Source organism: Lactuca saligna, chromosome 5 (assembly GCF_052625555.1).
Source record: "Lactuca saligna cultivar CGN05327 chromosome 5, ASM5262555v1, whole genome shotgun sequence".
In the NCBI taxonomy this organism is placed as follows: Eukaryota; Viridiplantae; Streptophyta; class Magnoliopsida; order Asterales; family Asteraceae; genus Lactuca; species Lactuca saligna.
Window position 1 is genome coordinate 305,583,789 of NC_136421.1, and position 22,521 is coordinate 305,606,309.

At 36.0% G+C, this 22,521-nt stretch overlaps 2 protein-coding genes across 3 annotated transcripts; one reads left to right on the forward strand and one right to left on the reverse strand.

The window, feature by feature from the left end:
• Nucleotides 1-442: 442 nt before the first annotated feature.
• Nucleotides 443-2,101, reverse strand: LOC145048475 (UDP-glycosyltransferase 87A1-like). Its single transcript, XM_078996974.1, has 2 exons — nt 1,525-2,101; nt 443-1,381 (listed from the first exon to the last, which is right to left on the reverse strand). The coding sequence occupies exons 1-2, from the start codon at nt 2,003-2,005 to the stop codon at nt 507-509; spliced, it is 1,356 nt and encodes a 451-aa protein (XP_078853100.1). The 5' UTR covers nt 2,006-2,101; the 3' UTR covers nt 443-506.
• A 9,084-nt stretch (nt 2,102-11,185) lies between these two features.
• Nucleotides 11,186-20,642, forward strand: LOC145048476 (chromatin modification-related protein EAF1 B-like). 2 transcript variants are annotated; one of them, XM_078996975.1, is made up of 22 exons: nt 11,186-11,555; nt 12,434-12,627; nt 12,720-12,774; nt 12,866-12,963; nt 13,066-14,137; nt 14,230-14,349; nt 14,499-14,654; nt 14,798-14,989; nt 15,324-15,404; nt 15,612-15,669; nt 15,768-16,279; nt 16,366-16,422; nt 16,516-16,573; nt 16,685-16,773; nt 16,849-16,905; nt 17,019-17,099; nt 17,189-17,326; nt 17,417-17,533; nt 17,608-17,711; nt 17,863-18,325; nt 18,406-19,419; nt 20,172-20,642. In XM_078996975.1, the coding sequence occupies exons 2-21, from the start codon at nt 12,482-12,484 to the stop codon at nt 19,330-19,332; spliced, it is 4,581 nt and encodes a 1,526-aa protein (XP_078853101.1). In that variant the 5' UTR covers nt 11,186-11,555; nt 12,434-12,481; the 3' UTR covers nt 19,333-19,419; nt 20,172-20,642. The 2 variants fall into 2 exon arrangements, with proteins under 2 accessions (XP_078853101.1, XP_078853102.1); XM_078996976.1 differs by having other exon boundaries at nt 17,611-17,711.
• The last annotated feature ends 1,879 nt before the right edge of the window (nt 20,643-22,521 follow it).

Consider the following 22,521-nt stretch of genomic DNA (forward strand, 5'->3'; position numbering starts at 1 on the left):
AGCGTTGATGAAAGTAGGCAGATGATTAGGAGGAAGAATAAGAAAAAGGGTTTTGCCATGGTGGTGGAGGGTGGCGATAAACAACAGTAGTGGTCGAAGTGAAGTGGAGGGTTCTTTATAAAAAGTAGTAAATTTCCATTACATTCAAAGAAGGAAAAATGACTTAAAAAGGTAACGAAGTTTCAAAAATGTACAAAAAAGATCATTGTTTTTTTTTTGTACACAAAATACCATTTTACCGGCTATTGTAGGTTACCCACAAGGTATTATTTGAACACATGTGTACTTCATTGGTATTTTGTGTATAAAAAATATACTTTAATGGTGTTTTGAGTACTAAAAATAAAATAATGATATTTTTTGTACATTTTTGAAACTTCATTACTTTTTTTAAGTCATTATCCCTACTTAAGAAATATACACATTTTCGATCACTTGTTCATACAAAAAAAAAAGTGAATACTTCGTCATTATAAATAACCTTAGAAATATTGGCATAAATGTTGTTAACAAATACATTGAGAACTTTGATTCGTTACCATGTCGTTAACAAACGACTTGAGATCTTCCTCACTTGATCCACTTTCTTGACAAATTTCTTGAACTTGCTTCACTCGCTCCATCATCCCTAAACTCTCGACATTCTTCGAATCCATAAACTTCCTCGCAACTTCTGCTATCTTATCTCTCTCAATGTCCCTGATTTCCTTCCTAATATTCCACCCAATCTTCCAATTTTCAACAATGGCTTTACTATTAAGTGGTTGATCAAGCGATATAGGAAAAGTCAACATCGGCACACCTGAAAACATACTCTCTTTCACCGAGTTCCACCCACAATGACTCCAAAACCCTCCAATCGAAGGATGTAACAAAACCCTTAATTGGTCACACCAATCCACCATCATCCCCTTTTCACCACACATTTCTTTCAAACACGACGTTTCTCCTCTCGCAACCCACAAAAAATAAACACCGCTTTGTGCTAAACCGGCTGCGATTTCACCCATTTCAGCACTCGACACTGGTAAATAACTACCAAAAGAAACATACAAGACGGATCCTAGAGGCTTAGAGTCTAACCAGTTTATGAGGCCATAGTCATATGATTCGAGATTGGGTTCGATTTGGGAGTAAGGTATGTTTAATCCACATGTGTAGACGGGTATTTGTAATTTGGAACGCAGGGCATCGATGACTTTGGATTCTAACTCGTAAATGGTGGATAATAAGACGTAATTTGCTTTTTTTGTTACCTCGGCAAGATTCGGGACCAAACCCTTGAACATTTCGCCGTATTTGGCGTGAAATACCATCGGCATATCTGCTATTGTCAATGAAGGTATTCCGGGAATGTAATCAATGTGTTCGTGTCCTCTCTCTGTACATTCAAATTTGATTTCTCACATGAGTATCTCTGTTAATTTCGATGAAGTTTAGCTAAAGCATCTAAACTTGGAAATGATGAGTTCAGACATAGAAACAACTAGCAATTCAGATGGAACTGGAAGTGAGAAATCGCACCTGATTCATCGACGTAAAGGTGATTGTGGGATTCAAGAAGATCGATGTGGTGCATCAGGGAAAACATGGAGGCGGACATCGGCCAATATGCTGCAACCGGAATATTCCTCCTGTTCGCGACTTCAAACGGCCAGAGCATAGTTGCGTCGGCTATGATCAGTTTAACCGGAAGCTCCATCTGGTCAATCACCTCCTCAAAAGGACGTTGCATTTTGGTTCTAACAGCGGTGAGGAAGGTGATCATATTGGAGCCACGATTGAGCTCTGAAGGGAGGACGTTAGGGATAGCAGCGAACAGAATGTTATTGTTAGCTTGCTTCCGGTCTGGATCGATAATGCCCAACCACTCCTCTGTGACGACGATGGTGAAGACGGTGGTGCGATTAGGTTGGTTCAATCGAGAAGATAGCAAGTGACAGAAGTTCAAGAGAGGGTTTATGTGGCCTCTTCCTGGATATGGCACCACCACCACCTGATTCATGATGATCGAAAATCAAGCTTCTAGATCTAAAGATTTCGGAGAGAAAGAAGGACAAGCAGGCTACCGGCAATTTCACAGTCGGCTGCTTTATGTAGGAACCCACTGCATCCATTGTCTATAAAGTTTTGAAAATAATTTTGAATATTGTATTTATTTAATATTATATTAATATATTTTTGTCTTTTGAATTTTTAGTTAAAATTATCATTTAAACTGCAAAAAAAAATCTTTGTGGTATTCACCTTCTTTGTCTATAAAAAATAGTTTTTTCTATTCTTAAAAAAAATATTTTTTGTAAAAGTTTCATTGAGATTTTGGTTTCTAATTTTAAAATGACTAGACTATTTAGCCGTTAAATAAAAGTTTGACTGTTTTTAATAAGGTTAATGCTATAAAATGAAAACAAATGACACATGATTTGCTTTCGGCCACTGAACTTTTTTATCTATTTTCATTAGGACTATGTTACACCTAAATGAAAAAAACTATGTTATATTGAATGTCACAGTACGCGTCACATAAGATTCAATAATAGTTATTCGATTGAAATCTATCTCAATATAACGAGTTAATCACCTACCGAATTTAATTAAAAGATAAGTGAAATAAAAAACATGTTATGTTATGTATTAAGTGAAATAAAAAACATGTTATGTTATGTATTATTGTTTATCATTTTATAATATCAACCATTTTTAATATTTTACAGTTTTTACTATTACATTTGAAAAGGGTCTCACACTCTCTTTAAGTTTTTGACTACTCATTTCCACCGTCTTTATTTCTCGACGAGTCCTTTAATCCCACCCGACTAGAAATTGGTTCCCACCACGTTGATACCACCACACCTCACCATTAGTGCCCTCGTCTACTTTTCTATCTTCTTTTTTTGGAAACGGCAAATAGCATATTCATACTATTTTCTACATGCATGTGGCAAACGTCATGGGGTTAATTGCGAATTTATAAGGAAACGTGTATTAATTGTTGTGATTGGATACAAAAGTGTAAGCGTCCCAAATTTCTTAATAAAAAAAAAAATAAGTATAATTTAAACAACCAATAACCATGCTTTTAAAAAGAAACATAAATATCTATTTGATTCAAAAATCATAAAAACATAACATAGACTATAACAAAAGTCTAAAAAACATAATCATATCAAAGATGTGATCATAATCACGAAGTGCCCTTTCTCTTCTCACCTAAACAATTTGCAAAACATTTTACAAAACAACAAGTAACCACAAAGTTTAATGAGTTCCTCAATACATCACATATTTCATCACATATACTTTGCATACAAATTGCATGCGTATGATCTCATCGTGACGGCCCTATCCTTTCGGGTCTGTAGGCTCGCAATCCAATATTATTTCAACATCACCACAAGAGTCTATAGGTTATCATTGTCATCTCATCGTACCTATAGCCTTATAACTCAATACCGTTTTGGTGTTTCGTCATCATCTCATCAGACTTATAGGCTCACAGTCTAATGTTGTTCCACTATAATCCTATCAGACTGTAGGCTCTCAACTCAATACCGATTTCCCATCAACCCATATACAAGCATACGTTCTCATGATATGACTTTATAACTATCATAAAGAAGACTACTCAAGTGTAACCGTCAAACAAACCCTAATCACACTTCCATACAATAACAATACATATGCATCCTACCACACAAATGAAATATAATGTCATACCCATATAGTTAGGAAAACTCATTTGAAGCTAGAAATCCATATCTCACAAACAAGTCTCTACTAACGAATCAGCTAGCACGATGTAATGTCTTGATTTTCAAAATAAGATTTTTTTTTATGATTAAGATAGAAAAAACTAATTTTCAATAACTGATAATCAAGATGAAACCATTGTTCATAAAACCGTAATCCAACAATCAGAGTAATAAAGATAAACATCGTGGAATATCAAATCATAAATTGTCGATGTATGTGTACAATCACACATTTGCATTCACACAATCTAAAGTACCTGAAAACATTTAATCCACAACTATAATCACCAAGTTTAGTAAGTTTCCAAAAACACCACACACAACAAGTATCAATGACAAAACATATTTCAAAATAGTTTTTCACAAATTCATGATCCACAATAAATATAATCTCCAACTCATGTGTGTGTGCAATCAAGTCGGTGCCGTGATCCTCGGAGGTACCTGAAACACATAACACATAACACGGTAAGCACGAAGCTTAGTGAGTTCCCCAAAAAACCATGCACAAATAACTAGCCACTCGAGGCTATAGCTCTGTAAGACCCTCCGGTCAATGTGTCTTAGTGGGACCCTCTAGTCTCACATCTCGTTGGACCTTCCGGTTCGGTCTGGTTGGGACCCTCCAATCCCATGGCTCGTTGGACCCCCTGGTTAGGTATGGTTGAGAACCCTCTGGTCTCATAGTTTGTTGGACCCTCCGGTCCGGTTTAAGTATCACATAATATAACATACATCACATATATCACACGGAAAATGCATAACTAAAGCAAGCACATAAGATCCTCTGGTTACACATAATTACCACTCTAGGTAAAGTGTAGTGAGAAGACTCACCTCGAAGGAAGCTAGCTTATACACCTCGCACGCAAATCACCGATCTAGCCTCCGCCTAACACATGTGATGATTATTTCTAATCAGACCACAATTCTAATAAACTCATACTAACCCCTTTCTAACTATTGGTAAGGTTAAAAGACCATTTTACCCCTTTCTAACTATTGGTAAAGTTATGAATTTTTAACAGACTTTTCCTGTCCCGGCCTATTAAAAATATAACTTTAAAAATAAACTCAAAATTAGTTGACAAAGTCTGAACAAAAGTTGTAGAGTACATCTCCACCTACGCGTGGATATAAAGAACATCTAAAGCGGAGCTCGTATGCGAAAGTTACAAATTTTAGAGGTTGGAGGTGTAAATTGCGAAGGTTGTCCGAAAGGAACGCCCCACGTAGAAGGAAGGAACGCCTCGCGTTCACAAAGACTGGGTTTTGGATCCTCCACTTCGTTCCATCTGATGGTTGACATGCATTGTACGAACCTCGGATACCACTCGCTCTTACGCGCTGAGTACGAGGGTACGCCCTGCGTACCGAGGAACGCGTTGCGCTCTTCCATGAGAACGCCCTACGTACCGAGGCTTCAACATATAAAAGGATGTGCGAGGCAACCCTTATTATTCATACTTTAAACTTATTCTTTCTCTCTATACTCTCTCTCTCTCTCTCTCTAAACCTCCCAAACACCCCCAAGCCTAGGAAACCTCCCTAACACTAGAAGAAAGCCCCGGAGTGCCCGAAGGCTTTGAGAAAAAAGTTTTTCAATTTGGAACCCTGCCTCCGCAGAGCCTGGTTTTCAAGCGAACCTCCCAGTTTCGTCAAAGCGAAGCGCTGGCCAAGTTGGAATCACCGCCATATCAGGTGAGTACATAGTTACTTTCATCTTACACATAGATATAAAATATTTTATATAAATTACGTGCTATGTGTGCATATTATCTGCTTGTCTTGCGATATATGTTGGATGAAAGATTTAAACTTTTTCAGAAACTAGCGAGGAGTTGCAACCTGTTGTTGAGAAAAAATGCACCTTTACAAACCGTCAGAAGTCAAAGAAATGGGTGGAACGCGAAGAGTTGGCTTTGGCTAGGGCATATGTCGATTATTCTCAAGATAAACAACGTGGAAACCAACGACGGTTCGATGCATTTTGAGATCGGGTTCTAGAGCATTTTAATGTTCAAATTGGAGGTTCGGATCGGACACGACACCAAGTAAATTCAAAATGGAAAGACATGCAAAAGAAATGTAATGCTTTCAACTCCATCTATAACGGTACGATGAACAATGTGGCACCCATAAATCATACATGAAATGCGCAATGATGAAACCCACCATCATCTTCGATCTGATCTTACCGATCACATTGAACATGTCTACATTCCAACTCTAAATAACTAGTTAATTTTAATTATCGTTTTCGGATTTAAATTATTTTGTCTTCTTGAAGTGTTTTTCTAATTATCGTGTATTTTTTCTATCTGTAGTGTGGTTTTTTAATTAATGTTATTTTTAATATTATTTTAGATTTTTTTTTTGTTTTAAATTAGCAAAGATTTATTTTTAAATAAAAAAATGCTATATTTTATTTTATTTTATATTTTTTAATTTAATTAAATGATGTGGCAAGTGTGTTGGAAAATATATGATTTCTATTTGTTGTGGGTTGGGAAAGATGAAAGTGGGAGAATAGAAAAAAACTGATGTGGTAGTGGGTTGAGTGAGTTGAAAGGGAAAGACTCCCTCCTCCCTAAAAGAATAGATAAACATCACATTGAAAAAGAAACATATCATTACAAAATATCACTAAAATATCAACAATATATATCAACATATACATAATGTAATGCTTTATATATATGGACACTAAGTAACTAGGATAATATGAATATCACATCAGATCAGTACAAAAGGTAGCTAGCCTCACATGCACTAGGGCCGACTCAATCAGTTTGGGGCTCTAATCGAACCAAAAATTTAGAGTCTTTTGACATTTAGTATATTTAATGTTATAAACACTCATCTTTTATCCGGACTTTGAGACCGACAATAATAAATAAAAAATTTACAAATGATGGGTTATTATTTTTTATTATTTTTATTATTTTTATCGTATATGTTTGTTGTGAATATATTTTATGACATAAAGTTAGTTTTTCTAGCATTTTTAGATGTAAATTCTTTAATGAAAATTTTATTAAATGTTTTTCAGACAAAATAGCTAATCCATTTAATATTTCTTGTGACATTGTAGATTTAAAAAAAAAAATAACAGTTTTAATTTAGAAAAACTTCTTTCTGCAGAGACAACGATTACATGAATAGTTAACATAATCGTATAGGCAAGATATGCATTTGGAAAGAACCAAACTTTTTAATGTAATTAAGTATAGTAATAATTATATCATCTTCTAAATGTACAATGTCTTGTAAAAGTTTTAGCTCATGAAATAAATTTAAACCTTCAATATCTAAGCTATCATCATGCTATAAAGATTTTTCAAGATTTAAACAATATTCTTTTAAAGTATTTTCATCAAGTGATTTTAATTTTTCTATACTAAATAGAATACCAAAAATATTTTTGAACTCGTTAAATTGCTCAAATCTATTTTTAAGTCAAGTAATCACTTTAAATACTATATATAAAATGTAATCATTTTTAAATAATTGAAGATAAGTTTTAATAGTTTCATTAGCAACATTTTCCTCATATCGTCTGTTTCTTTGAATGATACGTTTTCAGGAAATTTAGGTTTTACGTTCATTTCTAAAGCTAATTCTCTTGTATAGTCTAAAGCCTTTTCAAATCCGTTTTCTCTATATTCTTCAAAGAAATACAAAAGTCCATTTAGTTGATCTATAACATCATTGATACACATATCACTTGATTGCAAGCTTTTACTATCAGTTTTAATAGCAAACAAAATATCGTACCAAATAATCATTCCTAATAAAAATTCATAGTTTTTAAGTTCATACGTAGCTATACATTTAGTTCCACTTTTAATTTTTGGATCTCCACAATTTTTGGATAATTGTAAAAGTGCTTTTCTTAATTGTGGTGCTTGAAATCTAATTGCTTTTATACTTTGTACCCTACTTTCCCAACGATTTTGTGATAATGATTTAAGTGTTAGGTTTGATATATTATCTTCCTTACCTAACGCGTTGCGCTCTTCCATGAGAACGCCCTACGTACCGAGGCTTCAACATATAAAAGGAGGTGCGAGGCAACCCTTATTATTCACACTTTAAACTTATTCGTTCTCTCTATACTCTCTCTCTCTCTCTCTCTAAACCTCCCAAACACCCCCAAGCCTAGGAAACCTCCCTAACACTAGAAGAAAGCCCCAGAGCGCCCGAAGGCTTTGAGAAAAAAGTTTTTTAATTTGGAACCCTGCCTCCGCAGAGCCTGGTTTTCAAGCAAACCTCCCAGTTTCGTCAAAGCGAAGCGCTGGCCAAGTTGGAATCACCGCCATATCAGGTGAGTACATAGTTACTTTCATCTTACACATAGATATGGAATATTTTATATAAATTACGTGCTATGTGTGCATATTATCTGCTTGTCTTGCGATATATGTTAGATGAAAGATTTAAACTTTTTCAGATCTAAACTGTATATGTATTTTATATCCTGAGTTCTATGTTGGATGAAAGATTTAAACTTTGTTTTTTAGATCTAAATTGTATATGTATTTTAGATCCTGAGATCTATGTTGGACTTATAATACCCAAATCATGTTTGTTTGTTGCAAAGATCTCTATACAACCTTAAACAAGCCCCACACGCATGGTTTCAGGGCTTTGCTTAGTTTGTTTGCAGGATTAGGTTCACGAACAGTTGATGTGATTCTTCATTATTCATTTACCAACATGGGCATCATAGGACATGTCACTTACTTTATGTTGTTTGACAACCTCCTCTATATGCCTTCTATACTAGATCATTGCTACCTTAAGTACTGGGTTTTCTATGACTAATTTTAGGGGCCTTAACTCTTTATTGGGTATTAAGGTTACTCGAGATAACACGGGTATGTTTTTATCTTAACAAAAGTATGCATTAAATATTCTTGAACGTGCAAACATGATGAATTGTAAACCATCTTGGACACCGGCGGATACATCTGCGAAACTTGACCCATCTGGAACTCCTTTTGCTAATCCCACTTTATATAGAAGCCTTGTAGGGGCTCTCCAATACCTCACTTCACCAAACCAGACATTGCCTGTGTGGCACATCAAATATGTTTGTTTATGCATGACCTACAGGAGCCCTATTTTTTGGCTCTCAAGTGCATTCTTCGTTATGTTCATGGCTTTGTTGAATATGGGTTATAGGTATTTATGTCTCCTACCGAGGTCTTATTGTGTACTCTGATGCTGATTGGGCTGGATGTCCAACTACTAGACGCTTAACATCCTAATAGTGTGTTCTTGGGAAAAAAATATCATATATTGGTTATCTAAATGGCAATGTATTGTGTCCCATTCCAATGCTAAAGCTAAATACATGGGGTCTATTGTGATAACGTCAATGCTGTTTATATTAGGCCTGATAATTGGGTTGGGTTCGGGTTGGCGGGTCACAGGTTGGTGGATTGAAATTCAGAAACTCAACCCAACCCATATAATATATGGGTTGGCGGGTTGGAAACATCAACCCAACCCAACCCATATAACCCGTATAAATACATGGGTTGGCGGGTTCACGTGTCAGTGGGTCGAACCTAACCCGTATAACTCATTTAACAGGCAACACATTTTACGATGAAATTGAAAAATCCAAATAAAATGAAGTCTAAGAGTCATAAACATTAAACATAAATTCATAAACATCCAAAATAAACATTAAACATAAAGTCATAAACATCTAAATAAAACTCTAAAAATCAAAATATTCATGAAAAGTGCAATTGTTCAAACATAATGTACAATGTAGATTGTTACTTACCGTAAAGAGAAAGGAAGGTAGGTCGAAAACGTCAAAGCCGACAAGAGTGAGTGCGAACAACGATGAGCAGATGAGGAGTGGGTGAGGATCGGCCTGATGAGTGATTAAATCGTGAGTTCGTGACGTTGCTTCCTTCGAAGATCAATCCTTAACTCCTAAATCTTTATCCTTCGTTCAATCGTTCGTGAATGTGGAGACGGGAGCGGGTAAGGAACATTTTTTTTTTATTAGAGCATGCAAATACGTAATGGCTGGCTGCACAAGGACTCGACAATCAACACTCAAGGAGACAAGGTCAAAGATGGATGACGGGATCATGAGACACAAGCCCAAGAGTAGCCCACAACACAATGCCACATTTCCCAAACATATAGCTGATGATATACGAAATTACGAACGAATACCAAATTAAAATTTAAGGATATGATAAATAGAAACTAATAGTATAATATGATCTTAGATTGTTAAAAATTAAAATAAATAGATAGTTAAATATACTAGGCGGGTTGGCGGGTTGACTAGCGAACCCAAACAGATAACCCAACCTAACCCATTAAATAAATGGGTTGGCGGGTCGGAAATCTCAACCCTAACCCGCTTATTTTCGTATCGGGTTACGGGTTGGGTCGAGAGTTGTCACCCCTAGTTTATATGTATGCGAATCCGGTTCAACATCAACGCACTAAACACATAAAGATTGATCTTCACTTTGTCTGAGACAAAGTTGTTATTGATCAGGTTCATGTTCTCCATGTGCCTTCGTCCTCTCAATATGCAGATATCTTCACCAAGGGTCTTCAATCTCTTGTTTTTCTTGATTTCCAATCTAAATTGAACATTTGAGATCAATCAAACATTCCAAACGGAGAGAGATGTTCGTATAGTTTAAATATTTGTATTTGTTATTAGTATATTATGAGGCTATTATTCTCTTAATATGACGTAGTTGAAATATAATCACCCTTGTAACATTATTTATTGCTGTGATTAATGAAATGAAATCCCATGTGAAATTAATGATAGCACATCAAAAAATAACAATTTATTTATAATCATCATGATACTACATCAAACATTTTTTGAATGTATTATAAAGTATAAGCTATAGTATTTTTTTAATATTTATTTTTTTGGAAGTGATCATCTCTATATAAGGTTTTTTTATGAGTTTCATGTAATAGAGAGTTATAATGTGAGCTATAGTTATTATTCTTATTACTTTTTCAGACATAGATTTTTTGAGATTTTTAAAAGCTGTTAGCTATTAGTTTTTACGGAAAACTTGAAAAAAATAATTTTTTTGGTGTTATAACTTTTATTTTAAATAAAAACTCATAATTTAAAAATTACTTTAAATAACTTATAAACTTTTTTAATTTTAATCTAATTTTACACATTTAAAAAGTAATTGCTTTTTACAACACTCATCTACAATTAAAAAATATAAGTTTATATTTAGTTTCCAAAATAAAACACACCGAAAAAAGTGAATATGAATCTGGAAGATTAGGAAAAGGAGATTGAGTAACCATCTTGAAAAGCAATTCCGCAAAAGTCAAAGAATCACGAACCGAATCAATCAACATTGAAAGATGAAAAACAATGAAAATAACCCGGCCCAAATCGTTTGCATTTGCAGAGGTCCAGCCCACTATTCACAGAGAGGACGAAGTAGTTTTTACAAATCTTAGAGAGAGAAAGCTTAAGAGAGAGAAGATCGAGCTCGAAGAAGAACCAGAGCAAACATTTTAAACATTTGTATACACAAATCTACATACCGAAGAAACGCATGTATATTAGGCATGTATTATCTTGTGAGTGATTAGGGTTTCCAATTTCAAAAAAGGGCGAGTTCAATCATATGTTATCGTGTCCTGTATTTCTAGGGCAACAAATTCCTTTGATTTTTAAAAATTGGCGCAACTTATATCGAAGGCAAAGCGTAATAGGAGGGTTAAAAGTTTTGTAAGCTTGAAATTGTTGCAGAGCTCCTGGGAATTCAGGTATTTCTCGCAGAAACCCTAGAATTGGACGTAATGTTATGTGCTGTGTAAACCCTAGACCCGGGACTATATGGGATTTTCTTTTGGGGTTTATTGTAGGGCACTGAGTTTGTGATTATGCAATTGCAGTGCCATATTGGTGCAATTTGATTGAATGCATGCCTTAAACTTGATCAAATGCCAAGTGACTGAACTAGGGTTGTTCTGTTTTATCATTTTTATTTCGAGCACGGTGTGTTTTATAATGCTATTTGTCATTAAAGCCTCTCAAATGAGATTATGAATGTTTATAATAGATAGCTATTGCACATGGTCATGGAGTGTAGTGAACAATGGGGTTGCATTGGTTGGGGTTTGCAGATCACACATATAAATTGTGTTCATTTGAGTTTATTTAGGTCGTGGGTTAATATGACTAGTTAAGTGGAACTTCTTGATTGGATGTGACTAATCAATAAATATTCTTTTTTGGGTTAGCAAAACGATTTATGTTATGGTTATACTAATAATGACACAACATTTTAGAAATTTTCCTTGTTTGTTTGCTTTGTTCATCAACATCATTCAATGCTTGAAATGTTGGGCCCGTAGATACTGCATGTGAGGTCATTTATCTTTCTTTCCTCATGTGAAATCAATCACCAGATGAGATATAACTTCCTATTTTGGCTCCTTTACCTCTCACTTTCGTTAGGAACGCATGATTTGTTAATACAAACATATTCCACAATACATTAGTGATTAGCCTTCATCTGCTTAGGTCTTCCAAGACTCGAGTAATATATCATTAGCATTTTCCTTCTTTTTTTTTGTGTGTGAACATGTAATATCTGTATGGTCAATCTCTTCTCTCTTTCTCTCCCTGTATTTCTATTTAGTTCTTGAAATCAATGGGAGAGAAACGCTTCTAGGTTATTATAGTGGGAATGCATGGATGTGCTTCAGGATCTCTGCTTTTAGTCAATGCTGGGGTTGATTCCATGGGAGGAGTTATTGATGGTGGAGTTGAAATCTCTTCTGCACCATCTCCTCACCAGTCATCAGATCTCGAGAAAACACAAGCAGAGCTTAGGTAGAACCACTGTTCTTTGTGTTTGAAGGTGTTTTCTTTGATTTCCTTTTTCTTTCTTTCAATCAAGCTCACAGTTTATAAATATACTGCAGGGAGACATTCAGCGCAGCTGAAAAATATAGAAGAGAGTTAGAGTTTTTACAGAAGGTAGGGTAACTTTTTCATACATTGGTAGATTCTATTGTACGTTTGAAGCATTTTATCTTTAAGCATGTGAGAATTTGTTTTCTATTTGCAGGGTGGTGATCCATTAGACTTGAAAGTTGGAACTGCAGCATCAGTTAGCCTGCAGTCCACCTCGCTTACAGATCAACATCCTGAGCAATTTGTGACAAGGTTTATGTCTATCATTTAATGAGGCAATGGTTATTTTACTCATTTTCTGTAATATCATCATCATGATTAATAAACTTACTCTTTTCTTTCATGATCCCATAGTGAAGTAAAAGGCAGTTTTGCAATAACCGCTTCACCTCATGGAGATTCTGTTGAAAGCAGTGGCAGATTAGGGGCTCTTTCAGTTGTTGAACCCAATAGTGCTGATAATCTTATGTTATTTGATGGAAACAATAAGTTTCGTGAAGTTGAAAGAATACTCACCAAAGAATCTGGAGAATCTGTTGCACTTGAACTTCCTAAAAAATCATATAAGCGTAGGATTAGGTCTAGACCAAATCGCCATGCTTCAAGGGATACGAAGGGATTGGTGCATAATGTAGACAATCAGGAGCACAAGCATTTGTCAAATTCCAATTCTTCCAACCCTAAAAGTCCTAATGTTGGTTTGACCCTCAAGAATTTAGGTTCCAACAGTTGTTTAGACATAAAATCAAATGGTACACAGACCCAAATATCTGATACTCAAGAAATTCCACTTTCCATGTCCCCTGTAGAGCCTGGATCTGTAGGGCATATAGAGCAGGAGAAATTGTCAGGTTCTGAGCACCCTCCAGATGTGGATGCACACACAGTTGATGACCTGTCTTTATTGGGTCAAACAAAGGGTTTTGACTCCAAATCATCATGCTGCCAAACCGATCGAAGTTTAGATGGTAATAGTAAGAATGAAGTGCCAAGTAGTATACAAAATGTTACTTCTAATGGGACTATGGAACTTACTATAGCATCAAAGGAGGCACCATGCATGGAGGGTAGTGGTGTAAATACAGTGAAGGATGATAAGATACCGAGCATCAACAATGATAACAGTGAGATTGATCCTAGACTTAAGGAAGAGGAAGAAGGTTTGAAGGAATCTGAATCTGAATCTGCCTTGCAACATGAGTTGAAGAAGTCTGTTTGCTCTACAGGTATTGATTTAGATGGCTGCACTACTTCAGAAATAGAAAGAAATCCTCTAGGTACAGATTGCACCTCGCTTCAAGAGTCTACATTGTCCCTTAGGTGTTCAATTGATGATGCAGAGCAAAACGTGTGTTCTCAAAACAATTTGAAATTGGCAACAAAGGAACATGAAGACTCGATTTTAGAAGAGGCACGGATTATAGAGGTCTGATCTTCTTGTTCTCTTTGTTTTATGAAGTTATGGCCTTTGATCTGTATAATATACGAGTCTCCTTATTTGAGATTATTTGTAAACAGGAAAAACGTAAGAGGATAGCTGGATTAACAGCTGGAATATTTAAATCAGAGAGTAATCATACATCACATTGGCATTTTGTCCTTGAAGAAATGTCATGGCTTGCTAATGATTTTGCACAGGTATAATTTTGTTATTGATCTCTATTGTTGACCTTATGATGTATCTTCCTCCTTTACAGAAATGGATTATATTATTTAACTAATATGCATTTTCATTTTCTAACCCTTCATTTTTACAATATATAGTTTCTGGTTTGTTTTTTATATAGGAACGCCTTTGGAAGGTAACTGCAGCTGCTCAAATTTCTCAGAGAGCTGCTTATACTTCACGTGTTAGATTCCAACAGCAAAATTCTTCACGGATGCAAAAAAAAGTTGCTCATACTTTGGCAGAAGCTGTCATGGAGTTCTGGCACACACTGCAGGTGAATTAATAAGCTCTCAAATGATACTTTTTTTAGAAAAATCAAGTACTCTCATACTTTAGCAACCACTACAAACTGTCTGTGTGATTGATAGTAGTCCCAAAGTTTCTCAGCTTTGTCTTATTAATGTTACATTTTGACAGGTGAAATGCCATGGATTGGAGTTAGAGGGTGCTAAAAAAGATTCTATGGCTGGACTTGATCAGTATGGGATGAGATTCTTGGAGTATAATAGCTCCAATGCTCAGTACAACTCAGCTCAAGCGCCTGTAACTCCTGATAGGATATCTGATCTTGGCATCACAGACGTTTCATGGGAGGATAATTTGACAGAAGTATGCACATACATACCTTCACAGCTAACACATATTAGTATATTACACCACGCTTATGCAAGAAATAACAACATACTTTCATATAATTGTGCATTATTTGAAAAGTAGGATGCTATAATCAACAAATCAATGAAAGAACATTGCTATTTTTTGCATCTAACTTTTTTAGCTAATATGCCATTGCTACACAACCAATAACTACATTGGTAGAAACAAAGTCGAATGTTCTCTAGTGAAGGATTCTATTTCCTAGGGAAACAATGTTTTTCTGCTTTGCCTGTTTTTCCTTTCTCTTCTATTAAATATTAATATAATTAAGTGTTTTTGTACGCAGGAGAACCTATTTTATATAGTACCACCTGGTGCAGTTGAGGCCTATAGAAAAACTATTGAATCTCATTTGCTACAATCTGAGGTAAAAACATAGTGACTGACATGTCCTTGTATTATTTACAATCTTCCATTTTTTAGTAAACTGTCGCCCAAATGTATAGTCATGCGCCCCTTGATTTTTGGTCAAATGAAATCCGCTTTGTTATTATCGAAGGGCATTTTAGTTATTTGACTAATAGTCAAACACTCTATTAAACATTGTCTAATGATGTATGTTGCTCTTCTGTAGAGAACTGGCAGTAGCATGCAAGAGGAAGTGGATGTCAATGGGTATGATGATGTTGCAGGTATTATAAAATTTCGATGCAAGTTACATACATACCTCTTTATTTAGCAAATCAATCGAGTAAAACTCTAACCATATAGCCTTTATTTAAATCTCAAGATAATACACTTGAAGAGGATGAAGGAGAAACAAGTACATATTATCTGCCAGGGGCATTTGAAGGTAGCAGGATGTCAAAACCCACTCAGAAGAAAAGGAAACAGAGCCAACCCTTTAAGTCATATGTCGGAAGACCATATGAGACGGGGGCAGATTTGTCATTTCCACAATCCCTTGACAGAAATATTGGGACCCAACCTTCTGTGATAAGTGGGAAAAGACCTGCCACCAGTATTAATGTCTCAATTCCCACAAAACGTGTACGCACTGCTTCCAGGCCGAGGTTTACTGGAGCTTCGGGTTATAATAATAATAATAACAATAACAATCAGGCACCAAATAGAACGGATGCTTCAAGTGGTGATACCAATTCCTTTCAGGATGAACAAAGTTCTTTACATGGTGGGTATCAAATACCGAATAATATGGAAGCAGAATCAGTTGGAGACTATGAAAAGCAGCTGCACTTTGACATGACAGAAGTATCAAACAGACCCAAAAAGAAAAAGAAGGCAAAAAACCTAAATCCTCAAAATATTTCAATGAGATGACACTATTCACTCTTGACTTCTAATTTTATATATTATGGCAATTGCAGGGTTCCACATTTGACCACCGATGGCAGCTTGATTCTAATTTTCAGAATAATGAACAGGTGATTTCTATTGTTTTCTTTTAAGTTTGGAATCTCTTACTCTTATTCAGTATCTGAGATCTATAATCTTCTTGAATGTCCATTGAATTGCAGAAGGAGCACTCAAAGAGGAGGTTGGATGCACGTCAATTTGATTCAAATGGAAACAGTGGTATACCTCTTTCTCTTTGAATTTTTTGGTTCATTTTGAATAATGATTTGGTATCTTTCTTCATCTTAATTCGCATCGTATTAATTTGATTATTTTTTGTTTGTTCTTCAGTGGGTTCTCAGATGAGTAATATGTCCAACCCCAATAAGTTCATGAAATTACTTGTGCGTGATCGTGGTAGGAAAGCTAAATCGCTTAAGGTATTATCAGGTCATAAATCTTGAAAAAGTTGTTATGATGCTTTTTCTTGTGCTCTAATCTTTCTCTCTTTGCAGACCCCTGTAGGGCAGCAGCAAGGGTCAGGAAGTCCATGGTCATTATTTGAAGATCAGGTTACATTACTCTCAATTTTTTTCTTTTTTACAAAAAAAAAAAAGTAAAATCTGTTTGCAACTATGAATTATATATTTGAACCATATAAACAACTAACTGTTTATCACCTCAGGCCCTTGTTGTGCTGGTTCATGATATGGGTGCCAACTGGGAACTCATAAGTGATGCCATCAACAGCACTTTGCAATTTAAGGTGACTACTTTCTGGATGTATATATATTTCTTTTGTATTTTTGTTTACATATAGTTAAAATATTTATTAAAATTGTTTTTATGTTGAAGTGCATTTCTCGTAACTCCAAAGAATGCAAAGAGCGTCATAGAATATTAATGGATAGGAACTCGGGTGATGGTGCTGATAGTGCTGAGGATTCAGGCTCATCACAACCTTATCCTTCCACTTTGCCAGGCATTCCAGAGGCAATATTTTTATTTTTATATTTTATTTTTATTGGATTTTATGATTGTCATTGAGGTTGATGGTTGCTGGTATATGTGTATCTGACACAGGGAAGTGCAAGACAATTGTTTCAACGGTTGCAGGGACCCATGGAAGAAGACACACTCAAATCACATTTTGAAAAGATTATTGTGATTTCAAGAAAACTACATTATAAAAAGTCACAGGTGACTTTTTTTTTTTAGTTGTTGAGGGTTTTGAAAATCATCTACTTTTTTCTGATTCTTGTTTTCTGGCAAAGAAGGATAATCAGGATCCAAAACAACTCCAGCAACCTCATGGCTCTCATGCACTTGCTCTTTCTCAAGTCATCCCAAATAACCTGAATGGTGGACCTGTCCTCACGTAAGTTTAATGTTTGTTTGTTTGGATCAGTATCAGTATTATTAGTATGCCCTGCTTTTGTAAATGATCATAATCTGATACAAACCTCTTTTAATTATATATATATATATATATATATATATATATATATATATATATATATCTCATGTAGGCCACTTGATCTGTGTGAACCGATTTCATCCACCCCGGATTTTCTTCCTGTTAATTATCAAGCTCCTCATACGGGTGCATCAATGGTTCCTGGGTCAACCCCAAGCCCAAGCCCAAGCCCAAGCCCAAGCCCAGCAGCTACCTCAGTAGCCTCTTCTAATTTGGTGTTCAGCAGTCATTTATCCTCCACTCCATCTGGTCCAATCAGTCCCTCTGTTGGTGTTAGGGAAGGAAGATACGGGATCCCTAGACCAGGAATGGATGACCAGCATCGACTGCAACAATACAATCAAATGTTGTCTGCAAGGAACATGCAACCTTTGCCTCATTCCGATCGAGCTGTTCGTGGTATGTTGCCAGGTGTCATGAACAGAGGGATGATGATGACAAGACCACCCCAGCTTCAAGGCCTTAATAACTCCAACCCCCAATCCATTGGTCAACCAAACTCCCATATGATACGGGTGAGACTGGATTCTAGCATTTTGATTTGTTACTTGACTTTTTTTTTTTTTTTCAAACTTTGTGATGTTTTATTAAACAGATTCCTGATCATCAGAGGCAAATTATGGTACCAGATGCACAAGGTGGGACCACTCAGGGAATTCCCGCGTATCCAACTGGAATTGCTTCTTTCCCTCAACCACCTGTCCAGCCATACCCCCACATGCCAACTACCAATTCTCATCCACATCCACATCATCTTCAAGGACCACCACAAAATCCAGCTTTTGGAATGCGGTTGATGAAAGAGAGACAACTCCAGCAACAACGCTTGCGACAACAGCATTTTGCTGCCTCCAATCCTGTGACGCCACATGGACAACCACAGCTTCCAGTTTCCTCCCCTCAAAGTCAAAGTAGCAGCGCGCAATCCTCACCGGTGACTCAACAGCTGCAAAAACCAGCATCCGCTGGGCTTGTGCGTAACCCTCAGACTGGCAATACGGTGAAGCCGCAGCGGCGTCCGCCACAGCAGTTCCAACCACCTGGCGGCAGGCCACAGCTGGCGGCTAAAGTTGTGAAAGGAGCAGGAGTAGGAGGTGGAGGTGGAAGAGGAACAGCTGGCGATAATGGGTTTGTTGCAGAGAAAGGGGAGATGGTGCAAAGTGGACCATCTGGATTGAATCAGAAGAGATTACCTGGTCAACCTCAACCACAGCAAAAGGTGAAGCTGGGAATGGGGAGTCAAAGTCAACTAACAGCTGCGCAAAAGATTGTACTGCAGAATCGAAAAGCAAATCCTTCTGATTCAACTGCAAGCAAGCTGCAAGCTAGAGGAGCAACTCTGCCTTTGCCTTTGCCTTTAACCAAACCCAGCTCTCAGACACCTTGTGATGATTCTGGGGATCCAAATAGGAAGGTTGAATTTCAAACACCTGAAACCGAAACAACAACCAGTGCAAGTGCAGAACATACAGTTAACCTTAAACAACCATCTTCATCAGACAGCAGCCGTCTACATAGCTAAAGCTAATCACCTGCCCTGGCCCACTAATTTTAGATCAGGCCATTCAGATTGAGCCGGCTGCTGTTCACATGTAATATCAATGTACAGGTTTGTTTCACCTCACCTCACTTTTTTTTTTTTTTTTTTTCCTGCAACTACATTGCAATATTGCATAGACACATGTTGGACTAATGAGACAGAAATTGCAATTTTTTGTCACGCTCAACCAAGAAGGTAGAACAAGTTGGGAAACTCTCTCTCTTGTCTGTGCAAATGACATGAATGCCCTTCTTATTCTCTCATGGAAAATAGACCTGAAGAGCTTTTCCAGTCCTGTCCCTTGTAACAAATGCATACAGACTAGGTGTTTGCTGTCTTTCTCTGTGTGTGTGTGTTCTTGTAACAAGGATGTTTATATGTAAGAAACCCTTATTTTCTACTTTGTGTTAGGTTGTGTTACTTAAGAAATACACACACACACACACATATATATATATATATATATATATATATATATATATATATATATATATATATATGATATAGCTTACCAGATTAAGGGGTTGTTTCTTTTTCTTTTTGACTCACTGAGCTTAGTCTAAAGTCTAGACAGCTAGCTATATATGGCTGTTCCTTTTTGATTTAATCTATACAGCATGACATAACAGATTAAACCAAAAAACCTGGTTTAATCTATATTCTGATGCCAACTTTTTACCTATTTGTTTTTCTACTTTTTTCCTCTCACGTTGAAATTGATGAATATTATTTGTTAGATTGTAAGGGTAAAATGGTGATTCAAATTTTGTATAACATATCTATCTCATTATGTGAGTGGTGATTCTTAATCTTGGTTGCAGATGACGTTCATAGTTGCATTCCATCAGGCGGTTAGTAGGAAGATGAAAACAGGCTGCAATATTGTTTTCGATTCAAATTTGAAAGTAGAGGGGGTTAACCAGAGTAATGTTGGCAGGGGTAATTGTGGAATTTTGTATATAGGATCTCTCAGTCTCAGTCTTTGATGAGAGGCACGCCATGGAGAGGGATGGAGAAAGATATAGAGGTATGTGTGTACATAGTTTCTTCCCATCTCTCGTTTCCTATGTTAAAAGATTTTGTTTATTTCTCTCATATTTTTGGAACCCATTGTATTAACTAATGCCCCTTTAGTAGTAGCAGTAGTAATAGTAGTAGGGGTATAGTTGTCATTGTTGTTGGCCAAACCAAACCAAAGCAAAGCCTAAGCCTGAGGTGGGGGAATTTTGTAAATACTGCTAGTCGGTCGTTTTAGTGTGTAAATGCATGCAGATCAATGTTGTGTTACATTACATGAGATCTTTGTTGCTGTAACTTGTTGTTTACAATTTCACTTTTTTCCACATGATGATGATGATGAAATAGTAACAGTTAGGGGAGGGTTTTATTTTTATTTTTGACAATTTGATTATCAACAGGAACAAGGTTGTCTTGTATGTGTTATTTCATCAAATTGCAGAAAATAGCAACCTACTTGAAACTTAAAAAAGCTTACCAGTGTTAAAACTATGGATAAAAATGTAAGTACGTTGTTATTTGGGTAATGAGGCGAGGTCAAATTAGGATTTTTTTTTTCCTGAGAACCATTTGAGTGTATTGGATAAAAAAAAAGGTTGTGATTGAGAGTGACTTTTTTGCTATAATTTGTAAATTTAATGCTAATTGATTTAATTAGTGGTTTGACACGAGGCCACGAGGGTAAAGCTGTCAAAATGCAAGAGTTTATTTTAAGAAACATGGTTGTCAAGTATTATGTATTAGGAGTTCCATTCCACGTAATGAAGCGGAAACATTGTGCATGTACAACAAAAAAGACTATTTAAAGTAGTATTAATAAGTTTAATTACATAAAAAGGTGTACCCGTGGTTTGTTAACTGAAACGTGTAAAGAAGTATCGAATTATATAAAAACATTAGAAAACAAAGCTATAAAAAATTCGTAAAAGGTTTTGGCAACATCATAAATTTCTTTTGGGAAAAGTGTTTTCTTTATAGAATAAAAGTAAATATATTAAAGCAACTATGTTTATTAAAAAAAACATCTAAAACAAAGTTATAAAAAAATGCGATCTAACTTTGTTAAAAAGTTTGCAATTTACAATTTTGGGTAAATCGTAGGGATCAGACTTTTAATTTACTCTTATAACTACAAACAATCAGCAAGACGCCATCTTGCTAATTACTAAGAATTAAGACAACATTTGAATAAATAATATATCTTCCAATTGGGTCTGTAGGTTCTTGAAAATGGACATAATTGTTACTCTTACTCGGAATTGTTGTTCCATATGGTTAGGAAACTACAAGGTTTTTGCGTCTTTGTCTAGGTATGATCATGGTCAGAAACTTCAATCACGGCATGCTAATGGTGCCAAGTTTGAAGATGGAAAAGATAATTATGTTGGATACCAAGATAACAATTGTATCTAAAAAACTTATGCCAAAGTAGATTCGTAATGATTGTGTGTGTTTGCTCTTTTTTTTTTTTTTTTTGGGAACAGAAAAAACTTCAATAAAACTAGCAAAAAACTAGAAAAAGAGAACAATTACAAAATATCAACTATAGGGTTTTGCAAACATCCAACCCCCAATTAATCAAGGTCCTACGTCTATTCCCCCCCCCCCCCCCCCCCCCCCCCCCCCCCACACACACACACACACACCCACCCACACAAAAAAAAAATTGAGAAACAATGAGATCAACAAAGTAGATTTCTTTTGACTATGTCTGCCAAACAACAAATCATTCCGAAAACGCCAAATATACCACCAAGTCACCAAAAAAACACCTTCTAGGACCTCCTTAGCCTTCTTTCATATCCGTAAAGCATCAAACCAGGACAACCATTCTGCATAGGACATAAGAATCGGGATCGGGATATCCCACCACCTTAACACCCGAGATATCAGATTCGAGGCTATGTGACAAGAGAAAAAAAAATATGTGAAGCCGATTCAATACCATTGTCGCAAAGGGAACACATAATATTAGCCTATTAGGAACATCAATACCCTTCCTAGATAAATTAGATCGAGTCGGAAGACAATCAAGGGCTAATCTCCAACCAAAGATTTTAATCTTTATAGACACCAATCTCACCCATCTAGTTATGCATTAAGACATTGTGCTTGAACTTCCTTGGGAAATCATTACGATTTTTATGGATGGTA

What these genes read in the sequence shown, in the direction of transcription:
- LOC145048476 (XM_078996975.1), top strand. Translation starts at nt 12,482, where the DNA reads ATGCATGGATGTGCTTCAGGATCTCTGCTTTTAGTCAATGCTGGGGTT. An exon ending in AGTTCTGGCACACACTGCAG is followed by an intron (nt 14,655 to 14,797) that starts GTGAATTAATAA and finishes ACATTTTGACAG; the next exon opens with GTGAAATGCCATGGATTGGA. An exon ending in ATTTTCAGAATAATGAACAG is followed by an intron (nt 16,423 to 16,515) that starts GTGATTTCTATT and finishes ATTGAATTGCAG; the next exon opens with AAGGAGCACTCAAAGAGGAG.
- LOC145048475 (XM_078996974.1), bottom strand. Translation starts at nt 2,005, where the DNA reads ATGAATCAGGTGGTGGTGGTGCCATATCCAGGAAGAGGCCACATAAAC. An exon ending in CCTTTACGTCGATGAATCAG is followed by an intron (nt 1,382 to 1,524) that starts GTGCGATTTCTC and finishes TTGAATGTACAG; the next exon opens with AGAGAGGACACGAACACATT.